Source organism: Tamandua tetradactyla, chromosome 12 (genome assembly GCF_023851605.1).
Source record: "Tamandua tetradactyla isolate mTamTet1 chromosome 12, mTamTet1.pri, whole genome shotgun sequence".
Classification (NCBI taxonomy): Eukaryota; Metazoa; Chordata; class Mammalia; order Pilosa; family Myrmecophagidae; genus Tamandua; species Tamandua tetradactyla.
Genome location: NC_135338.1, coordinates 27,393,029 through 27,420,035, shown reverse-complemented (window position 1 = coordinate 27,420,035; position 27,007 = coordinate 27,393,029). Strand labels below are relative to the sequence as shown.

Sequence of the window (27,007 nt, the reverse complement as noted above, 5' to 3'; positions counted from 1 at the left end):
TCACAACTGAGCCAGAAAAGGAAAGGAGACAGGAGGCTGTCCTCCCCACGGGGCTGATGGAGATGAGGCCACAGGGGGCCAGGGACGCCCTGGGGACCTGCGCCCAAGGAAGAGCATGTTCACCTGGCTCCTGGAATTGTTCCTCCTGAACTCCCTGCTCACGCCCCCAGAATCCAGGGCCCTTCTGCCTTAGGGAGGAAGCCAGGGTGGTGCATTGCACAGCCCACACCTGCATGTGCTTTCCAGTCCATGGAGCACTCCCTGCCTTTTATTTCACCGACCTACAACCCAGGAGACAGGCGGGAGCAGCAGGCCTTATTCTTACTGGAGCATCACAGATAGAGAAAGCATCACAGTTAGTGAGAGAGATGAGACTCTTGGGGTCCACTGGTTCCAGACCCTGAGTCTTCCTTTAGGCCTCTCAGGACCAATCAGATGATCAGAAGAATCTTCATCTTATCACTGGGCCGCGTACCAAATGCCTGAATGTGACCCAAGGCACACTCAGACAATTTCTGGGACCAGGAGGGGGCAGGCGGAACCATATTATGGATGAGCAAAGTTAAGGAAGGAAAAGCCTTGCCAGGATGGCTCAGTGGCAAAGCCAGGAGTAGAACCTGAGTTCTACAGCATGCAGCTGACAAGGGAATGCGGGGCTGGGCACCACTCTCTCTCCATCCTGCCTGTGCAGAGCAGCCTTCATTGCGGATACCGGCTGCACTCATATTTTGTACCCCAAACCCAGGAGTTCCCTGCACACAGACCTCCCTCCTTCCACGTGCTGTGGCTTTAAGTGGGGCTGGTGTGCAGTGGCTCTCCGCTGTCCTCATTTTGTGGCTAAAGACCTAGATAGAGTGTCTAAATTTTCCTCCAGCCGCCTGCTGCCCCAGATTTAGCCTCTCTGATGGATACGCCTGTCTCTCTCCCCGCAGGTGGCTGGGTCTGTCACTCCATTTCCCGGGCTGTCCGAATTACTTGTCTTTAACTTCTGACAGCTCATCAGAAGTCTCGCTTCTTAAAATGTAAAGAACTCTATGAGGAAAATGCCAAAACTCTATTACAGGACCTAGATGAGACCTCGAGACCCAAAACTGCTGGCCTGAAAGAAGACTCGGTGCTGCCTGGATGCCAAGGCTCCTTAAAGCCAGGCAACTCCAAAGCAAGCTCGATAGATTTTTTTTTTTTCAGTAAATGACAAAATGACTGAAATCCAACTGGAAGAATAAATGGGCAAGGATATCTGGTAAAAATTTTGGAGAAGGAAAATGAGAGAGAGTGGTCCCACTGGATTAAAGTTAAAATGTAAAATTGTAAAAAATCAAAAGTGTTCCTTCCTTGATTCATTCCACAAACATGCACCTAACACTCGTCCTGCACCATGTGCAGTGCCAGGCACTTGGGATGTCTAGGTGCAAAGGGGATTTGGGGATGAGCTGGGAGGGATGAGGAGTTATCAAGAGATAAATCAGAGGCACTGAGCTGAGGCTGAGCCAAGGATGGCCCCAGCCCTGTGACTTGCCCAAGAGAGGACAAGGAAAAGCTACTGGGCAAAGAAAAGTGGAGTGTTTCAGGTCCTCCCTCTGTAGGCTCCTTTGGCTAATCCACCCTGCAGCTTCAGGTCCCAGGTAGCTCATGTGCAGGACAGGCCCATAATTAATAGTCATTAATAATGACATGACCGTAATACTGACAGCCACAGATATTTATTAAGCACACGCTACATGCCGAGAACTTCATATGTACCATCTCACTTAAATTTCACAACATCCCTAATAAGATGAGTGCTATTATTATCCCCACTTTTCAGAAATCCCCCTAATTTCTCTGCCCTCCAGGGTGGATGATTCCCTAGAACAGGTGGGGCCCAAGGCTGCACGGAGTTTCCAAATGAAGTGCACTTCACCTGCTCCCCACCCTCAAGAAGGGAAGGGTTTCCTTTACCCCACAGGGTACCTCAGGCCAGTGCCTGGTCCCCTGGGGACCTGTATTGTCCACATTTAGGGAATGAAGGAAATTCTGTGATCACCCTTACGGTGCCAGAGCCCCTCTGCCAGATTACGGAAGCCATCCATTCCCTCTCTGTGAATGCCACCATTGACAAGCGGCTCACTACCTACTCACACAGCTTATACAAGCTGTGGATGGCTTCTACTCTTTAAGTTTGTTGCCCATACTTTTTACTTTCCTCTGGGTGGGGTGGGGTGGGGGGACGGCGGTGCAGTTTGGTAAGGAGAAATACACTTTTCGCCAAGAAGCTGTAGCATGTCCCAAGCACTGTATCTCACTTGGCTTCCCCACTCTGCCCTGACTGATTTTCTAGTGAGTTCTGTGGATGCCCAACTCCTCTACATCATTCCCTAATGCTAGAAACCCAAGCCAGTACACCTTGGCTGTTAAGGGTCCAACCAGGGAGGCGGTGGGTGGGGAGGGGCAGCAATGCTGGGTGGCCTCAAGTGCACCTACCTCTCTCTGCTCCCTCTGAAGGCAGAGTTCTTCAGTCTCTTCCATCAGTTTGTCTGCCAAAGCAAGCACACACACTCTCACAAAAAGCGGCTCCAAAGCCAAGGTCCTGAGTGGGTCAGGTGCCTGCAGGGTCCTCCATCTCCCCCGGCACTTCCCAAGGCAGAGGTCAACACTGCCACAGCCATGCCAGGCAGAGGCGGATCCGGCTCCTGGTGACGAGCTGTCGCACTGCCCTGAGCTGTGCCGTCCTTTCCCGCCATCATCTCTGCTTTGTGCATTCATGGGGCAATGGCTGGGCCTCGTCCTTAGGAGCTCAAGTGGGTCTCTGCACCCGACCCCACCCCCAGGGCTGCTCTTACTCCGGATTTGTGCCTGGCCCACCTTCTGCCTGCACTGCTGGCTGGGTGGTGAGAGAGGGAGGGGCCCTGGGGGGAGAGGAGAACCATGCTGGGGCCCCAAGTATCTGAGGCGGGGGAAGAGAGGAGGTGCCGGGGCCTAGGGACCCCAGGCTCAGGCCCAAACCTCAGGCTCACCTTCTTCTCTCCAAAACAGGGTGTGTTTACCAGCCAGTCAGGGGCACAGGGGCCTGGGACCCTGTAGTCAGGTCCACAGTGGGCTGAGGAGTTGGTAGGGGGCAAGTCTGGGGCCCGGAGGCCCAGGGCAGGACAATAACAAGTCCATTTACGTGCCAGACACAAGTGCTCATGTGCATTTAACCTAATCCCCATGCCCCCTCTAAGACATAGAGACCATTTTTACTCTGTTTTAAGGATGAGGAAATTGAAACTTAGAGAGACTGAGCTGCCTAAAGACACACAGAACTAACAAACAAATGACAAGCTGGGTCCAGAACCCAGGATCTTAACCACCAGGTTCTCCTGCCTCTTGTCATGTCGGCCAAAAGGACATTTAATTGCATCATAAAGCCCTCCAGGCTCCAAGCTGGTCTCTGACTCCTCATAACCTGCTAAGGCACGCCCAGGTTTCCTCTAGGCCCTGAAGTGCTATCACCAGGGAACTTCAGCGTCCGGTCCATCCTTCCAGCCAACCTAAATACTCCTGCTTTTCCTTGGCCAACTGCAGGCCCTGCGCCTCCAGGCTTTTGATCATGGCTTCTCCCAGCTGGGCGTTCTTCCAGGTCCTAGGGATGGAGAGCAGATGGGAAAGAGGAGAGAAGAGGAAGAAACACAAATTCGTTAAAACAGGAGGGTAAGGGAGAAAGAAAATGTGCATGCTCTGTGTTTGTGCACCCTTTGTCCTCCAGAATCTAGATGCATTATTCATTCTGGCACCCACGGCTCTGACTTTGCCACCAGCACTCTCTCAGTTATAGTAAGGAGAGGCTGGCTGAGCTACAAAGGGGGTTACTGCAGGCTGGGCCAACAGCGTTTCAGAGCAGGGCAGAGACCGCTTCCCAGGCTGCTTTCTGTACCACCCAATTCCACCACTTAGCACACGGCATGACCCAGCTCAAATAGGCAGGTCTGTGCCAATGGGCTGTGCTTGGCTAGGGGTATCTAAGACATGGACTCTAATTTACAAAGCACCAGCCTCAGTCCTCTCTGGGATTAATTACAGGCCTGGGGAGGTGCGATGGATATGGGGAGATGGCCAAATCTGACTAGTGATGCTGGATTTGCTCCCAGGAGTCAGACTTAAATGGTGCTATTTCCCACCTGCGGCTGTGACAAGCAGTGGCTTTCAAATCTCATTTAGAAGACCCTCGCAGGTACTCAAAAACCTGGCCTGGCTCCTCTTACCCACACGAGCCCATTCCCACAGCCCTGTCTTCAAGAAGGCCCAGACATTTCCCTTCCCATCTTGCCTTCTCCTGGGGTGCTCAGGATCCCACCAGAGTGTCAGGGAGTTCAGGGTCGGCCCAGCCCGGGCCACTTCCCCCTTCCAGGCCTCAGGCTGACCTGTCCTGCCCATGAACACTTACACCTTCCCAGACTCCTGCAGCATCTCCAGCCACTGGGTCTGTTCAAACTCGGACTCGGCAGCCAGCAGGATGTTCCCCTGTCAGAAAGAGGAGCCCAAGCGTCCCTGAGAGGCAGGGACCACGCTGCAGGATGGGGGCCGCAGCCACGCCTCCGCAGTCCCAGCTCTGTCATCTGTCCCCGCCCCACATCCCTAGCCTTTTGCGCCCAGGTCCCTGGAGGGGTTGCCCCCATGAATTTTGGGATTCCTGGGATCCCAGGCTGAGGAGAGAGCTCTACTCACGTGGAAGTCCTGGTGGGAGATCTTCATGGCATAGGGCATGCTGGGCTCTTCCCGGGCCTCCACCAGGCAGCCCCCCAGGGGGATGACACCCTGGGAGGAACCGAAACAGGAAACCCCCAACCACCCAGTCCAGGTCACTCAGGGCCTCTGGCCGAAGCCAGGTTCTGCCAAGGGCCCCAAGCTGGAAGCCAGGTCTGGGGCCAATGGGCAGAGGTCAGAACTGACCCCTAGAGGAGAGGAGTTGGTAGGAGGGACAGGCTTTGGGGCACAGAGAGTGGGGGCCCAACCCACGATGGGGGGACAGGGGATTTCACCCCCAGAAGAATTTCCTCTCCAGACTCTGTTAAACCAGAGCAAGGCAACACACCCTCCCCTCCCCTCCCCTGGTACCATCTTCCCTTGTCCTCACTGGGCTCACCCACCCTGAGGCTCTGGGGGCAGCGGGGTCACCTCACCTTAGGGTGTATATTGAAGTATTTATTGGTTTCAAAGCTCTTTTTCTCACTCTCAGAGTAGTAAAGCAGAAAGCTCTCTTTGATGATGAAAAACCTACAGGGGGAATGGGGAAGAAGAGGCAACCAGGAGAGAGAAGGCATGAGGTTTCTCAACTCAATAACCATGCTTGCGGGCCCTGGGCTCACATGGGGAACTCATTTTTACCACTCTTGGTAAAGGCCTCTCTCTGCAGCAGCCCTACCCGCCCCTGCCCCTGACCCCAGCAGCAGCACAGGTGCAAGGGTCACAACTGGCTTCCAGGTGTGGCTGCTTCCATCCTCCATGAACCGCCAGCACCTTGGCCCCTTGAGCCACCACCTCCAGTCACTTAGGGTCTGCCCCACAAGAGGTAGAAGGGGGGAAAGAAGACACAAGATCTCAAAAACAGGTCTCGTCACAAGTAAGCATGAAGGCTGAAAGTCAGGTGGAATTGGGGTACCAGGTGGGTCAGGCCAGGTCTGCAGCCCACACGGTGATACCTGCATTCCCTTTTGTCCCAGACTGCCCAGAGACTCCTTCTGGGGCTCAGGATTTCTGTGACCGCGGTGCTTTCTGGCTGTTGGGGAGGTGGCATCCTTGATGCCAACAGGTGGAGCACTTGGACTCTCCCAGGACTAATGAATGAGGCTGACGATGACAAAACACCAAGGTTTTCCCAGAGGAGGATCTGATGGTCCTCAAGCCCAGTGGCTGAGGGACACAGGGTGGCCAGCTCCTCCCTCCTAGGGCTCCCACTCACCCACTGCTATAGTGATGGGATACAAGTAGAATGTGTTGGAGATTCTGAAAGCTGAGTGTGTGTGTGTGTGTGTGTGTGTGTGTGTGTACACAGGGGAATTGAAGACAGTGGTTTGTTGAAGCTGGCTCAGATGGGTTCATGAGAGCCAACAGTGTGACTCTTCCCTACTCGGTGTTGTGACATCATGTTGGTAGCTTGGTATCAGCCATGGTGGGAGAATTTACATCATGAAAATCACCAAATGCTACAAAATTGTGTTCCTGCCCCCCCTCATCACCCTCCCAGGATGAGCCGGTTGTTAAACTTTATCTGCACACCACTGGTTGGCAGCACCCTTTTGTGTGGGGCTTAAAGTGTCTGGCGGAAATTATCAAATCCGTGAGGCTCTGGGAAGGTTCTACCAGCCACAGGCTCATTCTTGAGGTCATAGCTGCTGAGAGTCTCAGGTCTGCTGACAGCTGCCACCATCCTCCTCCAACAAAGTGAACCTCGGCTGCGCTCTAAGCCTCACGCCAACCCATTTTCTTTATTTCCACTGACTCTCTCTTCCCAGCCTGGTGGCAAATGCAGCCATGTGGACTCCTCTCAGAGGCGACACCCTGGTATTGCCCACTCTTCCCAAGGCCCCTGTCCACCTTCTTAGCTCTCCCACCAGTTCCACCCCTGGACATCTCTGGGCTCCAGGCAAATCACCAAGCTCGCTCTCTCCCACCTCACTAGGTTTTGCAAGATTCTGCAAACATAGATGGTGTTTTTCTACCTGTAATGCCTTCCCCGCTTACCCTTAATCTGGCTGAACACTTTGCACCTTGGTGACCAGCCCAGTCCACGCGGATGGCTGAGCTCCTCCTGCACTTGCTGCCTGTGCACCGATAGCACACTGCCACACCCGTGTGCTCATCTTGGCTCATAGGAGGGTGCTGGGCTCTTGGAGGGCAGGGGCCATGCCCTCTCAGTCCTGTGGGCTGCAGTAGACATTCCCTGCCTGCCCCTGAGGAACTTCACAGGATAGATAAGCGCGCACGGGCTTTGTCATCTGATGAACTTGCCATTGCTTAGCTGGGAGGCCTTGGGCAAGGGACCTGACCTGGCTGGGCCTAGGTCTCTGTACCTGTAGAATGGGGGCAATAACGCCGACCTTACCTGGTCATTACAAAGATCAAATGAGACTGGGAGTCAAAGTGCTCACCACTCTGCCAATTCTCAGAGGACCCAGGAGAAACTGAGTGATTCATGTTCACGGTTGAGAGCATCCCCCACAGGGAGTGGCAAAGAGACAAGCCACACAGGGCTGCCTCTCTGGGCCTCCCTCTTCCGCTTCCATGCCTTCTGAAATACTTTCCGGTCCTCCTGCCCCGTCTGAAGCCCCTTCCCCTCAGGGCAAAGCACTGTGCCTGGTACCGAGGGGAGGAGGCACCTGACAGCTGGACACATGAGCAGGGAGAGGCCAGAGGCTCTAGAGTTGGATGATCCTCCCGCAAGCTACAGCCTGGAGCAACACCCAGCGTTGTGGAGTATCCCTGTCCACCTCTGTAAAATGGGAGTGTAACTAACTCGTGGCTGCTGTGAGGATTCATTCATTGTTCATTCATTGATTCGACAATTACTGAACTCCCATTCTGGGCCGGGCACTGCTCTAGGTGTGGGGGATATGGCTGGGAACAAGAGAGATGAAAGTCCTTGTCCCCTTAGAGCTTACGTGGGAGGCGAATAGTAAATAAAGGAGAGAAGTCATGGGCCAGATGCTGATAAATGCTATGGAGGAAACCACAGCAGGGAGGGAGGGGCTTAGGGAGAGGACAGTCAAGGAGGGCCTCGTTAGGAAGTTGACATTTGGAGGGGGGAGGGCCGGGGTGCACGTTCTAGACAGAGTAGCCAGAGGTACAAAGGGCCTGAGGTGAGAAAGGCATGCCAGTGGCTGCAGAGAGTGAGCGAGCAGAGGGCAGCCCTGGGGGTGACTGCAATTCTAATGATACAGCTAATGCTTATTTAGCACTTACGAGGAGCCTCTAAGCAGCTACCTCTGTTAATGCATTTAAACACTCGCCAATGCACGTGCTCCCTGAATTTTCTGCATTTGCAGAAACAGAGCAGAGAAGTGAGGCGAGTTGCTGAAAGTCTTGTGGCTAATGAATATAGGCTGGCTTTTTCTTTAAATAAGACAGACAGCCTCTGACGGGAGTTAGAACAGGAGCGATGAGGTTTGACTTCCATTGCCAAAGGCTCCTCCTGGCTGCTGAGTCGAAAAAAGATTGTCCAGTAGGGGCTATGGTCACAGAAGGGGGCAAAAGAGAACGAGGTGGATGAAGGCGTGTAAATTACGTCCTTGGCACTTACCTGGCATATAGAAGAGGTCCCCAAGTGTCATGTCTTTCCTTCCCCTCTTGCCCTCAGAAGGGAAACTCAGAGAGAGGCAGGGGAGATGCACGTCCAGGACAGCCTTTGCTCTGTGCTGGTCAAACCTCACGGGGCTGAGGGGCTCTGTGGGCTTCAGGATCATGAAAGGTTTGCAAGTCCTATATGCGGAGCCTGGCCCGGAGCCAGCTGCTCTTGGCCTGCTGTGGGCGGTTGTGGGCAGTGGGAGAGGGGAACTGGCATGGGCCTGGAGGAGGAGGGCCACTGCTTGGCTGGATACTATCCATCAAATGGCATGTTTGGGAAGCACACTTCCGGGCCCCAAAGCACTGACTTCGCTTATAATTGTCTCAGTGATGGTTCACTGCTCCCAAATGACAATTCTGTTTTCCTCTCAGCAGGTGTGGACCCAAGATCCCCGTGCAGAAGGATCCTTCCTCTTCCTGCCCCATCCTCCAAAGTGCATTTATCACCAGACTCTCATTCTGACCACAAACCTTCTTCTGTGCCCTGCAGAGTCTGGCTGAACGGTACCAGGGCTGGAGAGAATCACCATGTATTGAGCTGTTCCTAGCCACTGAGCTAAGTGCTCTACATGCATCAGAGTATCCAATCCATGTAACATCCCTGGGTGATGAGGCATAGGGCTCTTAAGCCCCATTTTACAGAGAACACTGACGCTTAGAAGTTTAGTAATGTGTGCAATGCCATAGAGCTAGGACAGATGTAGAGCTGGTTTGGGAAGCACAGACAAAAGTCCCTGCTCCTATTCACTGTGCCACACTGCCTGAGGTGTGCTCCCTTCTTTGTGCCAGTGCCAGGGTGGGAAACAGATGGGCAGAGCCGTAGGTATAAAGGCTGAAGTAACCACGGGTTAGAGGATGCTGCCCTTACCAGCCGTGTGACCTGGGCATGTCACCTAATCTCTTTAAGCCTGGGGTCCCCCATATGAAACTTAAGGATAATAACAGTACCCAGATCTCACATAGTACCTATAGGGATACTTAAATGAGTTGGTTCACATAAAGGCTTAGAACATGGTCTGACGCATGGTAAATAATTTTACTCTTCTTGTTGTTATTTACGAGGTTCCCTGTCTGCTGCAGCTTTGCTTGATCTCCTTCCCATTTGTGCTCGCACAGCTCCTGGAGGAGGGAGCTCTTGGCTCCAGCCCAGCTGGCCAGCTCCCTGCCCTCCAAACACACGATGCATTCCTATGTCTACCTCTCCCTCCTGTCTGAAGCTCACACTTCCTTCCAGGTCCACCCTCAGTCCTGGGAGCTTTGTTCGCCTGCCCTAGCCTTTAGGACCCAGCTGGCCTGCCCCACTGGGCGGGACAGTGTATGAGTCAGGGACGGAATCTGTGACCCCCTGGCTGCCTCCTCTCTCTGGCCTTGAAGGATTCTAGATTAAGGAGCATTTACAAGGGGCCCAGGCACTCATTTTGGTAAGTGTTTAATTGGCATTATCTTATTTAAATCTCTCACAACAACTCCAAGAGGTGAAGGTTTGACTCTTCTGTTTCACTGGTGAGAAAACTGAGGCACCAAGAGGTTAATCAACTGGTAAGTGGCAGAGTTGGAACCCAAACTCAGCTCTCTCTGCTGACAAATTCCATGTTCCCAATTGCTGTGCCCTGCAATGCCTGGTCCTCTTCATCACGTATGGCCCGGAATTGTTTGTCTACCTAGAGCTTATCTCTGCAAAGTGATTGCAAGCTCGTGGGAAGCACAGGCAGGAGAGCCCAGCTTCTATGCTGGGCCCTGGGTATTGATGATTCTATGACCTCATAAAGCTTTTAGTCTAAGGCAGGAGACAGAATGTAGAAATCAATAATGTAAAAAATGAAAATAAATAATATTTATTGAGCTCCTGCCTTGTGCCAGGCACTGTTCTAAAAACATTATGTGTGTTAACTCATTCACTCTTCACATGAGGTAGATGAGGAAACTGGAGCACAGAGAGATTAAATAATATGCCCCAGATAACAGCAGCTGGTCAGCGGATGAGCAGGGAAAACTGACAAGCACCAGGATACACGGCAACACTGAAGGTTTGCATGACGTACAGGAAGAGTGCAGAGGAGGGAGAAATGAATGGTTTAGGGGTCTGGCCAAGAGAGTTCTTGGAGAGGAGGTGACAAGAGAGCAGGGTTTTGAGGAATGAATAGGAGTTCACTCCCTACCTTAGAGACATGGGAGGAAGAGGGAGATGCATTCCAGGCAGAGGGAATAGCAAATGCAAAGAACAGTGAGTTCAAAGTCATCAAAACGTCTGGTATTACTGGCAGATAAGTGCAAAACGGGCGGGCAATGCTGGGTAGGGAAGAGGGTGGATTAAGATCAGAAAGAGAAGCATACACCAGAGCAGGGAGGTTTCAAGGAGGGCACCTGTGAGGTCAGACTAGTTTTATACACAGGGAAGGGGCCCTGAGTGGGGTCATAGCTAAGCAAAGGAGCACATTAGAGTTATCGGGAGGCAAACATGAGGTGGGTTCCAGCTTGGGTGTCTGGGTGTGATTGAATAATCACACAAAGGTAAGAAAAGGAAGAGCAAGAGTCTGGGATGACACAATGATATGGACTGTAGCTTGGGTGTCAGGGTAGACAGAGGTGCTACCAATTGAGTTAGAGAACCTAGGAGGGGTTTTCCTGAGTTCTGCGCTCACTTCATCTCCCTTCCTCAGTACTCTGAAGGCAACAAGAGTTCAGCCAGAGCTTGACTTCCATACTGACCCCACAGTGGAACCAGCAGAGTACAGGAAAAATGCTACTTAGACCCACAGCCACCTTCAACGCTGGGTGGGTCCACTCTGCTGAGCTCTGTCAGTACCTGGCCAAGTGTGGGAGTAGGGGCTGGAAGGGGCTTTGCATAACAGTGAGAAATTTGGAATTCTAAGAAAATCTTGGAGGACCACGGGGAAGAGAAGTAGTGGAAGAGAGCAGAGGAAAGAGGATCCAGGGAAGATGCTAGAGTCTGGGTTCTACAGGGTCAAAAGGCAGCATCCCCAGTGGGGTGGCACGGTGCCCGGAAGGTTTTAGGAACCGGAAGCTAACCCACAATTTGAAGTCGTTTGCACTGCTGTGATTCAAATCCCTCTTCCAATTCTCCTCCCACCCAAACCTTCAGCACAGTCTACTGTACCCACAAATAACTTGTGTGAGTGGTTGGTGTACGCATGTGGTGGTGGGGAGGAGAAGCTGGGGGAAACTGAGGAAAGATCTGAGTTCCATATCTGATTGTGCAACAAGGACTGTGTACACGAACAACAAATCAGTCCATAAACCAAAGGAACAAGAGTTTAGAGCCTCTTGAGATCAACAGAAACTCTGGCACAGGTTTTAAACTTCCTTTGGAGGCAAGATTAGATCTTGGAATCAATCTCATGCCTCTCAAGGGGCCAAGGAAAGCCCAGCAGACACATGAGTTACTCATGGGCTATATCTTGCAGGAAGACGGAACATCCAGCCTGGCAGGCTCGCCTCCCCAGGCACCAGCATCCAGAATAAGACCAGCTCCCAGGAGCTTCACGCAGCCTTGGCACACAGTCTCCCTGATCCCTAAGCCACTCAGACACTGAAAATGGGTAGGTAGAAGAAGGAGAGGAGTTGAGGGCAGGTAACACTAGAGGACAGCTTTTCAGAAGCATCCTTTTCTGAAGTGGCAGACACAGCCTCCAGCCTGTCTCCCTTCTTGGCCATTCTGGGTGGCCTGGTGTGCTCAGTGAATGCCCTTCTTGGTCTATGCTCCCTATTTTGGCATCAGGTTTGAGGAGGTAGGACAGCAAGAATCCCACCTGGGAAGTGCTTGAGTTCATGGAGACATCATCAAGTCCAGGGAATTCTCCATCTAATATCATAAGGGCAAGCTTAACATGTGTTATTTATTGAATTACGTCCTCCACAAAGTCATGTTCAACTCCTAACCATGGGGTCTATGAATGAACTCAGTTGTAAATAAGAGCTCTGAAAATGTTAGTAGGTAGGATGAGGCCAAAGTGAATCAGAGTAGGTCTTAATCCAAAATGACTGGGGTATTTATACGCAGAGGAAATTCGGACATAGCCAGTAGGAGACAGAAGGAGACAGCTGGCCACATAACGGAGGCAGAGGTTGAGTTATGGATCACTGGCAAGTCACCATGATGCTGTGGACTTCAGAGGAAGCGTGGCCTGCTGACACCCTGACTTTGGACTTCCAGCCTCCAGAACTGAGACAGTAAATGACCATTGCTTAAGCCAACCAGTCTGTGGTATTTGTCACAGCAGCCGGGACAAACCAAGATGCCCTGTAAAACAGCTATTAATGCAGTAGCACCAAGTGGGGGGTGGGAATCATGCCTTGGAGCCCCATCACTTGCTTCCCCCTCCCTCGGGGTGGATGCATGGCACCTCTAGAACCACCCATGGCACGCAGTTTTAAAACCACAGATTTGAGCCACCACCACACCGCAGGCCAGCGAGGGGACGTGGTTCAGCCTGGGCCATGCAGCCAGGCATTGGCAGAGCTGGGACTGGAACTCGGAGCCCCTGCCTCTAAGCCGAAATCCGCTTTCCACAGCCACAGTTGGTCCCCAGAGAAATTATTCTTTTCAAGTCCTGGACATAAGAAAGCTGAACTGCTGCAAGTGTTTTTGTTTGGGGGTGGGGGTGGGGGGCGGGCAGAGCACACAGGTGAGATTCATTTTCAATAAGAACATCAAAAACATGCTAAGTGCAGCTTCTTCAGGGATGAGAAGCGGGGAATGAATGCTTTTAATGTAACTTAATTTATTTTTATATTTTATTTTATTTTATATAATTTACTTCATTATTTTATTTTATTATTTTACTTTATTTGTACGTTATGATGGTGTGATCCAGAGACTGTGTGCCCATCTCCTCAGCCCAGGGACTCAGAGTATCCTCAGTGCCACCACTTCAGGAGGGGGCGGGAGTGGTGGTCAGAGCGATGACCTGGGGAGGTTCAGATCGGGCACTGCCACCCTCCTCTGTGCCCTCATTTTCCTGTCAGTGGGTCTTCCTATCAGTGGGCTTGGGAGCACAACTCTGGAACAAGAGGAAGGTGGGAGCCAGTGTGTGAAGGGCACCATGAAACTTTCAGAATAAATTATGGTGGTCATTACTTTTTTTCCTGAGGGGAGAGACATGGCCCCCCAAATCCCAGCCCTTCATCCCTGCTGAAACGGCCTCCCTGCTTTATCGCCCGCCCCCACCTTCCCAAATACATTAGCAGGAGATCTCTGCCCCTTGGCTCCCACCTGGCCACTCTCCCCACCCTCCCGCCCACGCTGCCACTTGCACTGCAGTCTGAAGGACACAGGTGAGTTGTTTTTTAAAAGGGGCCTTCAGATGCCCTCCACAGCTAGAAAAAAGCAGAAGTGTTATAGCTGTGCTCAAGGGGTGCCTCGCACAGCCAGCTACAGGGAATGCCATCCGAACCAGAAACTGAGACCAAAACCAGGAGTGTGTCACCGGAGTGAGGCAGAGCCTGGGGCCGTGGAGGTGGCATGCTGAGCTCTTCCCCTTGGCCCTTTGGGGAGGCTCAGGGTTGCAGGGTGACCTCTGGGAAGTGGCGCTCAGAGCTGAAGAGGAAATTCCCGGGCTGCAAACCTCCTGGGAAGAAAGCCTCCCTGACTCTCTCTGGTCTGTCCACTCCTGTACAGGTACCTATCTGATCATGTGGCTTGAGATTTGGGAAATGTGGCCATGGTCTCCGTGGCACCCTTGGCACTCAGTGGATATCATGAGTTTTAGCCCACTGAAGCAGAAGGCTGCCTTTTCTCTAGCCACAGTGTCACTCAAAAGTAAACTGCCTCTGGGCTGGTCTTTGGCTGGGAGCATCTGGGAGCAGGAGGGTCAGGAAGGAATACAGAGGCCTGTGGTGCAGGAAGGCATTGGTTGGGTCTTTCTCAGCGAGGGCTCTGCCTGGGGAGCAGATCTTCAGAAGGGGCTTGGGGAGGGCTAGAGAGCTGGAGAAAGTATTAACTAGGAAAGAGCCTGGTGGCCCAACAAGACCCATCGCACTGCTGCCACAGGTCAGGGCTGAGACTTCAGCTCTTGCCCAGTCCTTTCCGCCTTGGCTCTAGCTGCTTGGCCCTTCCCCGACAACACCTGCGTTCTCACTGCTCGTGGACTAAGGGCAAGACAGAGCCGTAAACCTTACATCCCCGACATCTCTCCCAGATGCTCTTACCTATGCTACTTAATGTGTTTGACAAATTCTCTTCCATTTTGTTGTCTTTGGGAAAATAAGCTGACCCTTCGGTTCGAGGGCATCTTCTCACACCAGGAAGGCAGGGCTGCTTGGGCAGTAGCAGAAGAACCCTGGCATGATTTGGGGCGGGGAGGCACATTCACCTTGATCCGAAGAGGTTGTACATACAGTACCCAGCCGGCCACAGCCGCTTCCATCCTGCCCATTCGTTATTTATGCAGCACGGAGCCAGAGCCTTTCCAGGCATCCCCCCCACCCCCAACCTCCCTGCCCCGCCATCCCCCTTAGCAGTCCCAGCCAGGGCATCGATCGCTCTAATGGCAAGGCTTTGCAGTGGCAGGTCGCTTCCTATGGCTAATAATTAGCTGAGGCCAGAGACTCCACTTTTGCAAATGGGGAACTGGGACCTACCAGGAAGCGAGAAGGGGCTGAGCTTAGCATCTTAAGAATCTTCCCCACCCTCAGACCCTCTTTTGTTGGCTCTCAAATCACGTGTATGTGTGTGTGGATGTGTGTGTTGTGTCTCTAGAACTAGAAACATGAACAGAGACCTAGAGTGGGTAGATGGGATGTTAGTTATTTCCTGAGCCCCAGGAAGGGAGAGAGTGCACAGTAGCAGCTTCAGAATTCTTATATAGGAAGAAGAATAGGGGTGACAATCTGCTTGGAGGCTTGACACTGTATTTGCAGAGCATGCACACCATTCTGACTTAAAACGAATGATTATTTGGGTGGCTTTGAGGATATTGATAGAGACTCAAGGGATGTGTTTGGGGGTGCTAAAGCCCTCTAAGGCTCGCCCCCCCCCCACCACCACCATTGTGCTCTTAGCTGGTAGTTTTCACTCTGGACAGTTCCCAACCCTGGACCCAATTGTGGGTGGAGAAGTCAGACCTCCACTGTACCGGCAAAGGGCGTGCAGGCCTAGGGGATATACCCTGGGGGTCACAGACCCCCAGCTTTTACTAGAGATCCAATAATTTGAAAATGCCTGGTAAGTGAAGTATTGGATGACAGAGCCCAGAGGCAATAGCAGGGACAGTTGCCAGACCTGATGGAGGAGTGCTGGAGCAGCTGAGAAGAAGAGAAATAGGGGGTGTGGGTGGGGATATTCCTGCTGATGGTACTTGAATCTGCAAGCAGCCTCACCATCCCTACTTAAGGGCCAAAGTAGAGACAGGGCAGCTCCAGGCCGTCAGGGGCTGAAGCTCAGATACCTCAACACTGGGAACTCCTCACTACATGCTCTTTACCCTGAACCAAGCCCATTGAGGGGTCAAACATAAGCTTCACTTTGGAGGAACTCAGGAACCCTGCTTCTCATCAAATCCCAGAGATAAACCTAGCGGAACTAAGATAGTACAAGAACCAGCTAAGTAAATGTGAAACACCACTATCCACAGCTCCATCTGATTTGTGATCTTGTAGAAATACTAAATTATTCATCAAAAATAGGACATTAGGAACAACCGCATCCACATCCACATGATCTGTGGTCCTGGGAACATCTGAGCCCCCTTCTGTCAAGAGAAAGACACGGTGTGGGAAGAGGCCCCAAGCTCATCTGGGCCCATCCCTTGTTTTCCGGCAGGGCTACACCTCTAGGGAGGGACCGATAAGGTCTTCCTTCTCAAGGCCATCCCAGGAGGCAAACCCCAGAACTAAGATAGGTTTTGGGGAAAAACTGCCTAGAAAAAGGCCCACACTACCTGAAGCCAGCATTGGAAGCTTCCTGGAGACTTGAGGCTGTGAATCCCCACCCCCCACCCCCATGTATAAGGGCACAATATATATCCTGGCTCATGTACAAGCACAAAGTGGCAAAAGAAATCTGGGGAGCCTTCTTTGAGTTGGGGGCTGAGAAGCTGGAGTTGAAAGACAGCCTCTGGGCTGCTCTGACACTCCCCTCCGCCCCTCAAAAGTATCCATCCTTCCTGGCCAGACCCATCTGTCCCCTCCTCCACCTTCCTCAGTCCCTGCCCCCTCTTTGCGGCTCCGGCTCCTCCGCTTGAAGCACTGGAATCTCTTTCCCTCAGGCCCAGATTATTATTATTTATTATTTCGGGAGACAGCTGGAGGGGTTGCAAATTATCACTCCCCCAAGAGAAAGCATGGACCCTTAATGAACTCCCTTGCTGCCCTGGCCAGAGCTTCTCAGAAGGGTCAGGGGCCAGCTCCTTCAGCTGTCTTGGGGGAGGGGGTGGGCAGAGGGGGTTAGGTAAGACACCCCAAACCTAAGCCTGCTCCCCAGCTAGAGTGTGTCCTCTGGTGACCCGCGGCCTGGGGGCAGGTGGGGGAGGGAGTGAAGACTAAGAAACTGGCAGTGGAGGTCCCAAGAGGATACATTTGCCTAGAGATGGGGCTTCTTCCTCGGTGGCGGAGTCTGCCCCAACCTGACCCAGTCGCGCTCCTCCCAAGGCCAACCAGCCCAACCTCCCCATTTGGGAGGTCCATTCCATAGAGAATTCACACACACGCACACAGACACTGTCCCTCCCAGGCCTGCGGTCCCACCCCACCCAAGGCTGGGGGATCCACGTCTGCCGGGAGGAGCCAGCAAAAGTGAAACGGGGCGAGGTCAAGGTCACTAAGGAAGGCAGAGGCAGAACGGAGACCGAAGGGTGTAGGAGGGAGTCCTTAGGCCCGGGCTCCCTCCCCCGGCGGTCCTCTCGGGGCGCGGGGCGTGCACTCACCGCCGGGACCACTTGGCTGATGGCCTCCCGAAGGGCCGCTTCCACAGCACCCCATAGAGCTGCACTTTGGTGCTGATGTCCAGGGCGTCCGAGTCGGCCTGCTCCAAGGACGGCGAGGGCGACACTGAATTGGACTTGGACGTGAACATTCTGCCTCAGCCAGGCTGTCCCGGCCCGACCCACCCACTCCCGGGACAGGACGCGGGACTCCGGGAGAGCGCTGGCCGGCGGCGCGCAGGCTGCGGGGAGGCCGCGCGTCCCGGGGCGGCTCGGGCTCCGTCGAGGGGTGTTCTCAGCGAGCCGAGACAAGGAGCGGCCCCTGCCGGGAGGCGCTGCGTTAAGGCGCGCGGCGATAAGAGCGCGGCGCCAGAGGGGCGCGGGAGTGGTCCCGCGGCACGCAGCCTACGGCTCCCGGGTCCGGCTGGTAGCAGGGCCCGGCGGGATCTAGGGGGGGGAGGGCGGCTCAGCCTCCGGCGGGCCGCACGCAACCCCCTCCCGCGGCAGCCCCAATTCTGGTGCCCCCGATTGGCTGGGAGGGGCCGGCGAGCCGGGCTGGAGGCCGGCCGGGAGCGCCAATCAGAGCGGGCGCCGACGGGAGGGCAGGGCTCTCTGCGTCCCGCTGGCCCGGCGGCTCGCTCTGCCCCGGGGGGATGCCGCCGCGGCGTTTCCCAGCTCTTACCCCGCGCGCCAAACCCTCCCCCGTGTTTCCCTCTCGCGTGCACTGCCTACAGCGAAACTGTGAACACACCTGCTCTGTAATGTGTGCTTTTAATCACTCCCGCGGATGCCTACTCGTCTCTGGGCGGGGGAGAGTAAGGAGCAAGGGATTGTTGACGGACAACCAGTCCTTACGCAGCTCGGTGAAACTGCGGCGAGCCTTGGTTTTCTCACCTGTAAAATGGAGCTTGTACCTCAGAGGGCAAGACAGGTTGCCAAGTAAGAATTAGATCAGTGTCTGAAGCGTCCTCCCAGGGAGGCTCAATCACTGGGCGGCCGCTGCCTGCCCCTCCCAGTCCCTCAGGTAGTTTTCACTTTTCACCGCCGTGCCTCTTCCTGCTCGGATTTCGTTGCCTGTAAGCTGTCTGCGTCGCCATTTGGCAGTCAGCGCAAATCCCAGAAGGTCAGTGAAGTCAGTGTATGTGATTCATCTGCGCGCCCGGCCCGTTCTCCCTGGGGCCGGCTGCTCCATGCACTCCCGGCCCCCACCTCCGGGTCGGGGCTTGGGAACTGTCTCACTTTTGCGTGTTCCCGGTCCCAGGGGACTTCCTCACTTCCGGCGAGTGAAAGTGAAAATGCTAAATTAGCACGGCTGCCGGGCACCATGCCAAAGGCAAGGACTTGGGTTTGCGCAGTAGGATGGATGCCCAGGCCACGAGACCGCGCAGCACTTTCCCCAGTCTGGAGAGCGGCAGGCACACCTCTGGGCAGTCCTAACTCACATGTGCCCTTGGGAAAACCACTTCTTTTAGGGTCCCTGATTCCTCACATTTGACACAAGAAAGATTGGAACAGAAGCTTGCAAATGAGTGCTTGAAAGCCAGATCAATTTATAGATATATTTTAACTTGCTCAAGTTAAAAAAAAAAAAAAAAGTGTAACAATTTAACAGTAATATGCACAAATCTTAATGTGTTTTTAATGAAGTATATTTATTGAGTGTTGTGATGGTTAGGTTCTGGTGTCAACTTGGCCTAGTAATGAGGCCCAGTTGTCTGGTCAGGCAAGCACTGGCTTGACCATTGTGGCAAGGAAAATTCCTGGCTGATTGCTAAACTGGAAGGCTGGAGTATTAAATCATCAATCAGTTGATTGTATCTATGGCTGATTATATCTGCAGTCAACTAAGACGTGTCTCCCACCAATGAGATAATCCAATCAGCTGAAGACTTTTAAGGGAGAACAGAGACTTTTTCACTGCTTCTTCAGTCTTTGAGTCTCTCCTGTGGCATTTGTCCAGACCCTTCATTGGAGCTATTAGCCCTGCCATACAGATTTTGGATTCTTCCATTCCCACGGTTGCATGAGACACCTTTATAAAATTCATATTTACAGACACCTCCTGTTGGTTCTGTTTTCTCTAGAGAACCCTGACTAATACAGCCTTGTAATGAAAGTGGGGTGGTTCTTGAGAAACAGAATTTTAAAAATGGGTTTTTATAATTGGTTTTCTCCTCTAATTAGACTTAGAGGCACTAATGACTCTGTTTCCAAAAATCAAGATGGCATTGACAGTCCATAGGGTGAGTTGGTAAGAGAGATATGCAAAATATCACCATTAGATTCTAATGGTGTATGCTAATACGATGCAAGGCTCTGGATGAGAGTGTTTTTGACATCTTGATGGACAGGTCAAATTAAGAGGTATAAAGATGTTAGCTGGTTGCTGTTAGATATGCAGGATATACTGATGAGGGAAAGGGATGAGCTGAAAGTTTCAAATTTGCAACTTAAGCACTGTATGAACAATGTAAAAGTCTCCACATTTGCCATGAAGGAAAATCTTACTTCTTGTGATCAGACTTGAGATGTCTGAAGACCAGACACAGAGCCTCACTATGCCAGTAGCAGATTTATAACTTAAACTAAAATCTCAGTCTTGCAGGGTATCTGTTGTCAAAGGGCTTTGACTCGCAAACAATGGGATCCAGAGCGTTGGGATGGGGATACATGGCTTGATAATGACGTCGATGGGGAGATGGACACCCTGGAATCTGCTGAGTTTTTGCTAGACAGACCTGTAATGGACTGCCCTGAGGAAAGAGCTTCCTGGCCTCCAGTCTCCCCAGAGAAGTCTGCCATCCAACCTCCACCTAACAAGATTAACGCTTCAGTGCTTGCTAACCCTGTAACCACCTCCCCTGGGGAAATAGCCCTCACTCTTCTGTCTGGAGTGACTATTCCTGTTTCACCAGCTGAAACTGCAGTGGAAAGCCCGGAGGTAACTGGCTTGAAAACACTTCTGGTTCTTTCCATGACCCACTCCTACCACCCTTCTTTTCTTCAAAGACTGTAACTAGACTAAAGTCCTATCAGGCCCCAAAAGGTGAGGTATAAAGTGTGACCCATGAGGCGGTACACTATACTCCGAAAGAACTGCGTGAGTTTTCCAATCTGTATAGACAGAAATCAGGGAATTATGTGTGGGAATGGATATTAAGGGTGTGTGATAATGATGGAAGGAATATAAAGTTCCATCAAGCTGAATTTATTGAAATGGGCCCAGTAAGCAGAGATTCTGCATTCAGTGTTGTAGCTCGAGGGGTTAGGAAGGGTACTAACAGTTTGTTTGGATGGTTGGCTGAAACACAGATCAAAAGGCAGCCGATATAACCTGAGGTCAAAATCCCAGAACTGTCCTGGTATAATGGAGATGAGGGGAGCCAGAGGCTTAGAGAAACTGGAATGTTAGAGTGGATTTATCAAGGAAGACCTGCTCACACAACCAGAGAATGTTCAGAGGACACATTTTTCACCAGAACCTTGAGAAATAAATGATGAAACTAGCTCCATCATCCTTGAAGAGTTCAGTAGTCATCCTTCTCTGTAGGTCAGATATTACTGTGGAAACTGCTGTCATTGAGCTGTCAGTCTTTTATTTTTTTAATTTTTTAATTTTTTTCAAACATAACATACAAATATGAACATTCTTACCATATGATCATTCCATTCTTGGTATATAATCAATAACTTACAATATCATCACATAGTTGTATATTCATCACCATGATCATTTCTTAGAACATTTGCATCAATTCAGAAAAAGAAAGAAAAAGAAAAAAGATCATACATAACCATACCCCTTATCCCTCTCTCTTACTGACTGCTAGTATTTCCATCTACCCAATGTATTTTAGCCTTTGTTTCCCCTATTTTTTTCCTATACATCTCCCTTTCACTGATCACTAGCATTTCAATCTACTCAATTTTAACATTTGTTCCCCCTATTATTTATTTATGTTTAATACATATGTTTTATTCATCTGTCCATACCGTAGATAAAAGGAGCATCAGACACAAGGTTTTCACAATCACATAGTCACATTGTGAAAGCTATATCATTATACAATCATCTTCAAGAAACATGGCTACTGGAACACAGCTCTACATTTTCAGGCAGTTCCCTCCAGCCTCTCCAATATACCTTAACTAAAAAGGGATATCTATATAATGCGTAACAATAAACGCCAGGATTGCCTCTTGACTCTGTTTGGAATCTCTCAGCCACTGACACTTTATTTTGTCTCATTTCTCTCTTCCCCCTTTTGGTCGAGAAGTTTTTCTCAATCCCTTGATGCTGAGTCTCAAGAGCTGGAATTCTTAAACAGAATGGGGATGATTGGATCCCGAGTTGGCAGAAGCCATGTGGCAACAGTTAATCATCACGGACAAGGTGGGCGTGGTCACCATAAAGAACAGCAGACACAAAGCAGCAGTCAAAATAACCTGACTCGCAGAGACTGTGTGTTGGCTAGTAGATCATGGTGTACCCAGAAGTAAAATAGATGGGCAGTCTACTAAATTCTTGTTTGAGCTGTATAAGCAGAAGAATTCTAGGTCAAGTGAACAGAAGTCTAACTTGAATTGCAAAAACAGAGAATCATGGCCCCTTAATTCCCAGACCTGAGACAGTTTACAGACAGAGCCCTTGAGTGAGGGGAGGGCCGGGTATCTTTGGGAAAGGACCCTTTACACTGCCCAGAATTTACACTGTTAACCCTCCTCCCAGCCTTCCCCAAGCCACCAGGGTGACTGTGCACTGGGGAAAAGGAAATGATATTTTGGGGATTATTAGATACTGGCTCAGAAGTAACACTAATTTCAGGAGACCCAAAATGTCACTCTGGTCCACCAGTCATAGTAGGGGCTTATGGAGGTCAGGTGATGGTTGGAGTTTTAGCTCAGGTCCGTCTCACAATGGGTCCTGGGACCCATTCTGTGGTCATTTCCCCAGTTCCAGAATGCATAATTGTAATCTGCATACTCAGCAGCTGGCAGAATCCCTACATTGGTTCTCTGACTTGTGGAGTGAGGGCTATTATAGTAGGAAAGGCCAAGTGGGAGGCACTAGAACTGCCCCTACCTAGCAAAATAGTGAATCAGAAGCAATTCTTGGGGGAGAGGGGGAGGTTGCAGAGATTAGTGCTTCTCTTAAGGACTTGAAGGATGCAGGGGTAGTGATTCCTATCATAGCTTCATTCAACTCTTCTATTTGTCCTGTGCAAAACGTAGATGGGATTTGGAGGATGACAGTGGATTATCGTAAACTTAACCATGTGGTGACTCCAATTACAGCTGCTGTTCCAGATGTGGCATCATTGCTTGAGCAAATCAACACATCGCCTGGTACCTGGTATGCATTGATCTGGCAAATACGTTTTTCTCAATAGCTGTCAGTAAGGACCATCAGAAACAGTTTGCATTCAACTGGCAAGGCTGGTTGTGTACCTTTAGTGTCCTACCTCAGGGGTATTTAAACTCTCCAGCCCTGTTCTAGTTTTCTAGCTGCCATAATGCAACACACCAGAGATGGATTGGCTTTTAATAAAAGGGGATTTATTTTGTTAGTTCTTCAGAGGAAAGGCAGCTAACTTTCAACTGAGGTTCTTTCTTACGTGGAAGGCACAGGATGGTCTCTGCTGGTCTTCACTCCAGGCCCCTGGGTTCCAACAACTTTCCCCGGGGTGACTTCTTTCTGCATCTCCAAAGGCCTGGGCTGAGCTGCAAGTGCTGAGATGAGGAATGCCAAGCTGCTTAGGCTGTGCTACCTTGTGTTCTCTCATTTAAGCACCAACCAATTAAGTCAAATATCACTCATTGCAGCAGACATGCCTCCTAGCTGACTGCAGATGTAATTAGCAAGAGATGAGGTTCACGTACCATTGGCTTATGTCTGCAGCAACAAAACTAGGTATGCTCACCTGGCCAAGTTGACAACTGAATCTAACTAACACAAGCCCTATGTCACAATCTTGTCTACAGGGACTTTCCTCATTTCTCCCTCACACAAGACATCACCCTGGTCCATTATATTTGACATCATGATATCCCAAATCCAACAAAAATACAGGAGACTGCCACCTCAGTGAAATTTCTAGGTGTCCAGTGGTGTGGCACATGTCATGATATCCTTTCTAAGGGATAAGCTGTTGCATCTGGCCCCTTCTATGACCAAAAAAGAGGCACAATTTTTTGTTGGCCTCTTTGGATTTTGGAGACAACATATTCCCTATTTGGGTGTGCTACTCCTGCCCATTTACCGAGTGACCAGAAAAGCTGCTAGTTTTGAGTGGGGGCCAGAACAAGAGGAGGCTCTGCGACAGTTTCCAGGTTACTGTGCAAGCTGCTCTGCCACTTGGGCCATATGATCCAGCAGATCTAATGGTGCTGGAAGTGTCAGTGGCAAATAGGGATGCTGTCTGGAGCCTTTGGCAGGCTCCTATAGGAGAATCACAACACAGACCCTTAGGATTTTGGAGCAAAGCCTTACCATCTGCTACAGATAACTACTCTCACTTTGAGAAACAGCTTTTAGCCTGTTACTGGACCTCAATAGAGACTGAATGCTTAACCATGGCCACCAAGTAACCATGAGACCGGCGTTGCCTATCATGAGCTGGGTATTGTCTGACCCACCAAGCCATAAAGTTGGGCATGCACAGCAGCACTCCATCATAAAATGGAAATGGTATATAAGAGATAGGGCTCAAGCAGGTCCTGAAGGCACAAGTAAGTTATATGAGGAAGTGGCCCAAATACACTCCTGCCACATTACCTTCTCTTTCCCAGACCAGAGCTATGGCCTTTTGGGGAGTTCCTTCAGTCAGTTGACTGAAGAAGAGAAGACTTGGGTCTGGTTTATAGATGGTTCTGCACGATATGAGGGATCATCCGGAAGTGGACAGCTGCAGTACTATGACCCCTTTCTGGGTGTCCTTAAAGGACAGTGGTGAGGAGAAATCCTCCCAGTGGGCAGAACTTCAAGCAGTGAACCTGGTTGTTCATTTTGTTTGGAAGGAGAACTGGCCAGAGGTGCGTTTGTATACTGACGCATGGGCTGTTGCTAATGGTTTGGCTGGATGGTCAGGGACTTAGAAGGAGCATGATTGGAAAACTGGTGACAAAGAAGTCTGGGGAAGAGGTATGTAGATAGGCCTTTCTGAGTGAACAAAGAACATCAAGATATTTGTGTTCCATGTGAATGCTCACTAGAGGGTAACTTAGCAGAGGAAGGTTTTAATAATCAAGTGGATAAGATGACCTGTCCCATGGATACAAATCATCCTCTTTCCTCAGCCACTCCTGCCATTGCCCAACGGGTTCATGAACAAAGTGGGATGGTGGTAGGGATGGAGGTTATGCATGAGCTCAGCAACATGGACTTCTATTCACCAAGGCCGTCCTGGCTACAGCCACTGCTGAGTGCCTCACAGTCAGCCCCCCGATATGGCACCATTCCCCAAGGTGATCAGCAAGCTACATGGTGGCAGGTTTATTATATGGGACCACTTCCATCATGGAAGGGTTGGAGATTTGTTCTAACTGGAATAGACACATACTCTGGATATGGGTTTGCCTTCCCTGCATGCAATGCTTCTGCAAACACTATAATCTGTGGACTTATAGAATGCCTTAATCATCATCATGGTATTCCACATAGCATTGCTTCTGATCAAGGAATCCACTTCACAGAAAATGAAGTGTGGGAATGGGAACATCTCATGTAATTCTCTGGTCTTACCATGTTCCCCATCATCCAGAAGCATATGGGTTGATAGAACAGTGGAATGGCCTTTTGAAGACCCAATTACGGTGCCAACTAGGTGGCAATATCTTGCAGGGTGGGGCAGAGTTCTCCAGGAGGCTGTGTTTGCTCTGAATCAGTGTCCACTGTATGGTGCTATTTCTCTGACAGCCAGGATTCACAGGTCCAGAAATCAAGGGATGGAAATGGGAGTGGCACCACTCATTATCACCCTTAGTAATCCACTAGGAAAATTTTGCTTCCTTTCCCTGAAACCTTAAGCTCTGCTGGTCTACAGGTCTTAGTTCCAAAAGGAGGAGTGCTCCTACCAAGAGATACAACAATAATTCCACTGAACTAGAAGTTGAGTCTGACACCTGGCCACTTTGGGCTTCTCATGCCACTGAATCAACAGGTAGGAAAGGGGATTATTGTTCTGTCTGGGATGATTGATCCTGACTATCAAGGGAAATAGGACTTCAACTACACAATGTAGGTAAAGAAGAGTTTTCCCAGAACACAGAGATCCCCTAGGGCATCTCTTAGTACTACCATGCCCTGGGATTAAAGCCAATGGAAAACTGCAACAATCCAATCCAGGCAAGACTACCAATGGTCCAGAAACTTCAGGCATGAAGGTCTGGGTCACCCTGCCTGGCAAAGAATGATGGCCAGCTGAAGTGCTTGCTGCAGGTAAAGAGAACATGGAATGGGTAGTAGAAGAAGGCAGTGGTAAATATGAACTATGACCATGTGACCAGTTACAGAAAACAAGGACTGTGATTGTATGACTATTTCCTCCCTGTTTTGTTATGAGTATATTTGCATTCGTACATTAGCAAATATCTGGTTTTCCTCTTATCATGAGACATAAGTTATATTGTTTCTGTTTTACTATTTGTCATAGAATACGAAGTTTAAGAGTGAATGTACATACAGCAGCTGATTTGAAGGGGCAGAAGAAAGAATAAGTGAACTAGAGGACAGAACAACTGATTTTGAACACTCAAAAAAGCAAATTGCAAAGAAGATGGAAAAATCTGAATTGTATCTCAGGGAAATGATGAACAAAACAAAGAGCAGAATCATCAGTGTCCCAGGAGGAGAAGAGAAGAGGAAAGGGCTAGAAAGATTAATTGAGGATATAATGGGGGAAATTTTCCCAACCCTTATACAGGACATAAATATGCAAGTCAAAGAAGCTCAGTGAACTCCAAACAGATTAAATCCAAATAGGCCTTCCCCAAGACACGTACTTATCGTCTGTCCAACATTGATAAGAAGCAGAAAATCCTGAAAATGGCAAGGGAAAAACAATCTACTACATACAAGGGTAACCACATAAGATGAGTTCAGATGACTCATCTGGCACTTTGGAGGCAAGAATGCACTGATATGATATATTTAAGATCCTGAAAGAGAAAGACCTCCAGCCAAGAATTCTGTACCCAGCCAAATATCCTTCAAAACTGAGGAAGAGATTAAAATTTTCACAAACAAATCCTGAAAGAATCTGTCAACAAGAGACTGTCTGAACAAGAAATACTAAAGGGATTTCTGCCAGTTGGAAAAAAAAAAAAGACAGGAGAGGGAGGCCTGGAGGAGGCACAGAATTGAAGAGTACCAGAAAGTATAATTTAAGGATAAAAAGAGAAAGAGGGAAAATAATATATAAACCTGACAAATAAAATCCAAAAGATAAGAGGTGGACTCAAGAAAATGCCTCATCAGTAATAACTTTGAATGTCAACGGACTAAACTTGCCAATTAAAAGATACAGATTGGCAGAATGGATTAAGAAATATAATCCAGCTATATGCTGCTTGCAAGAGACTCATCTTAGACACAAGGATACAAATAGTTTGAAAGTAAAATAATGGAAAAAGATGTTCCACATAAGTTGTAACCAAAAGAGGGCAGGAGTAGCTATAATAATATTGGACAAAATAGACTTTAAATGTAAAGACATCATAAGAGACAAAAAAAAAGGACACTATATATATTAATAAAAGGGACAATTCACCAAGAAGAAATAACAATCATAAATGTTTATCCTTCCAATCAAGGAACTCCAAAGTACATG

General features: G+C 50.1%; 1 protein-coding gene across 4 annotated transcripts in view; it reads right to left on the bottom strand.

Moving 5' to 3' along the window:
* The window catches only part of PLEKHD1 (pleckstrin homology and coiled-coil domain containing D1), a 29,975-nt gene extending 12,593 nt beyond the window's left edge, over positions 1–17,382 (bottom strand). For 2 of the 4 annotated variants that reach the window (XM_077122837.1, XM_077122838.1), the window contains exons 1-6: positions 17,184–17,382; positions 5,142–5,235; positions 4,687–4,776; positions 4,406–4,482; positions 3,513–3,604; positions 2,464–2,516 (exon numbers count right to left, since the gene is read on the bottom strand). In XM_077122837.1, coding sequence (XP_076978952.1) covers positions 2,464–2,516; positions 3,513–3,604; positions 4,406–4,482; positions 4,687–4,776; positions 5,142–5,235; positions 17,184–17,332 — 555 coding nt within the window. In that variant the 5' untranslated portion in view covers positions 17,333–17,382. Of the gene's footprint in view, positions 1–2,463; positions 2,517–3,512; positions 3,605–4,405; positions 4,483–4,686; positions 4,777–5,141; positions 5,236–5,660; positions 10,531–17,183 lie in introns of those variants that run through there. The other 2 variants (XM_077122839.1, XM_077122840.1) reach the window with 2 other exon arrangements.
* Between the last annotated feature and the right edge of the window lie 9,625 nt (positions 17,383–27,007).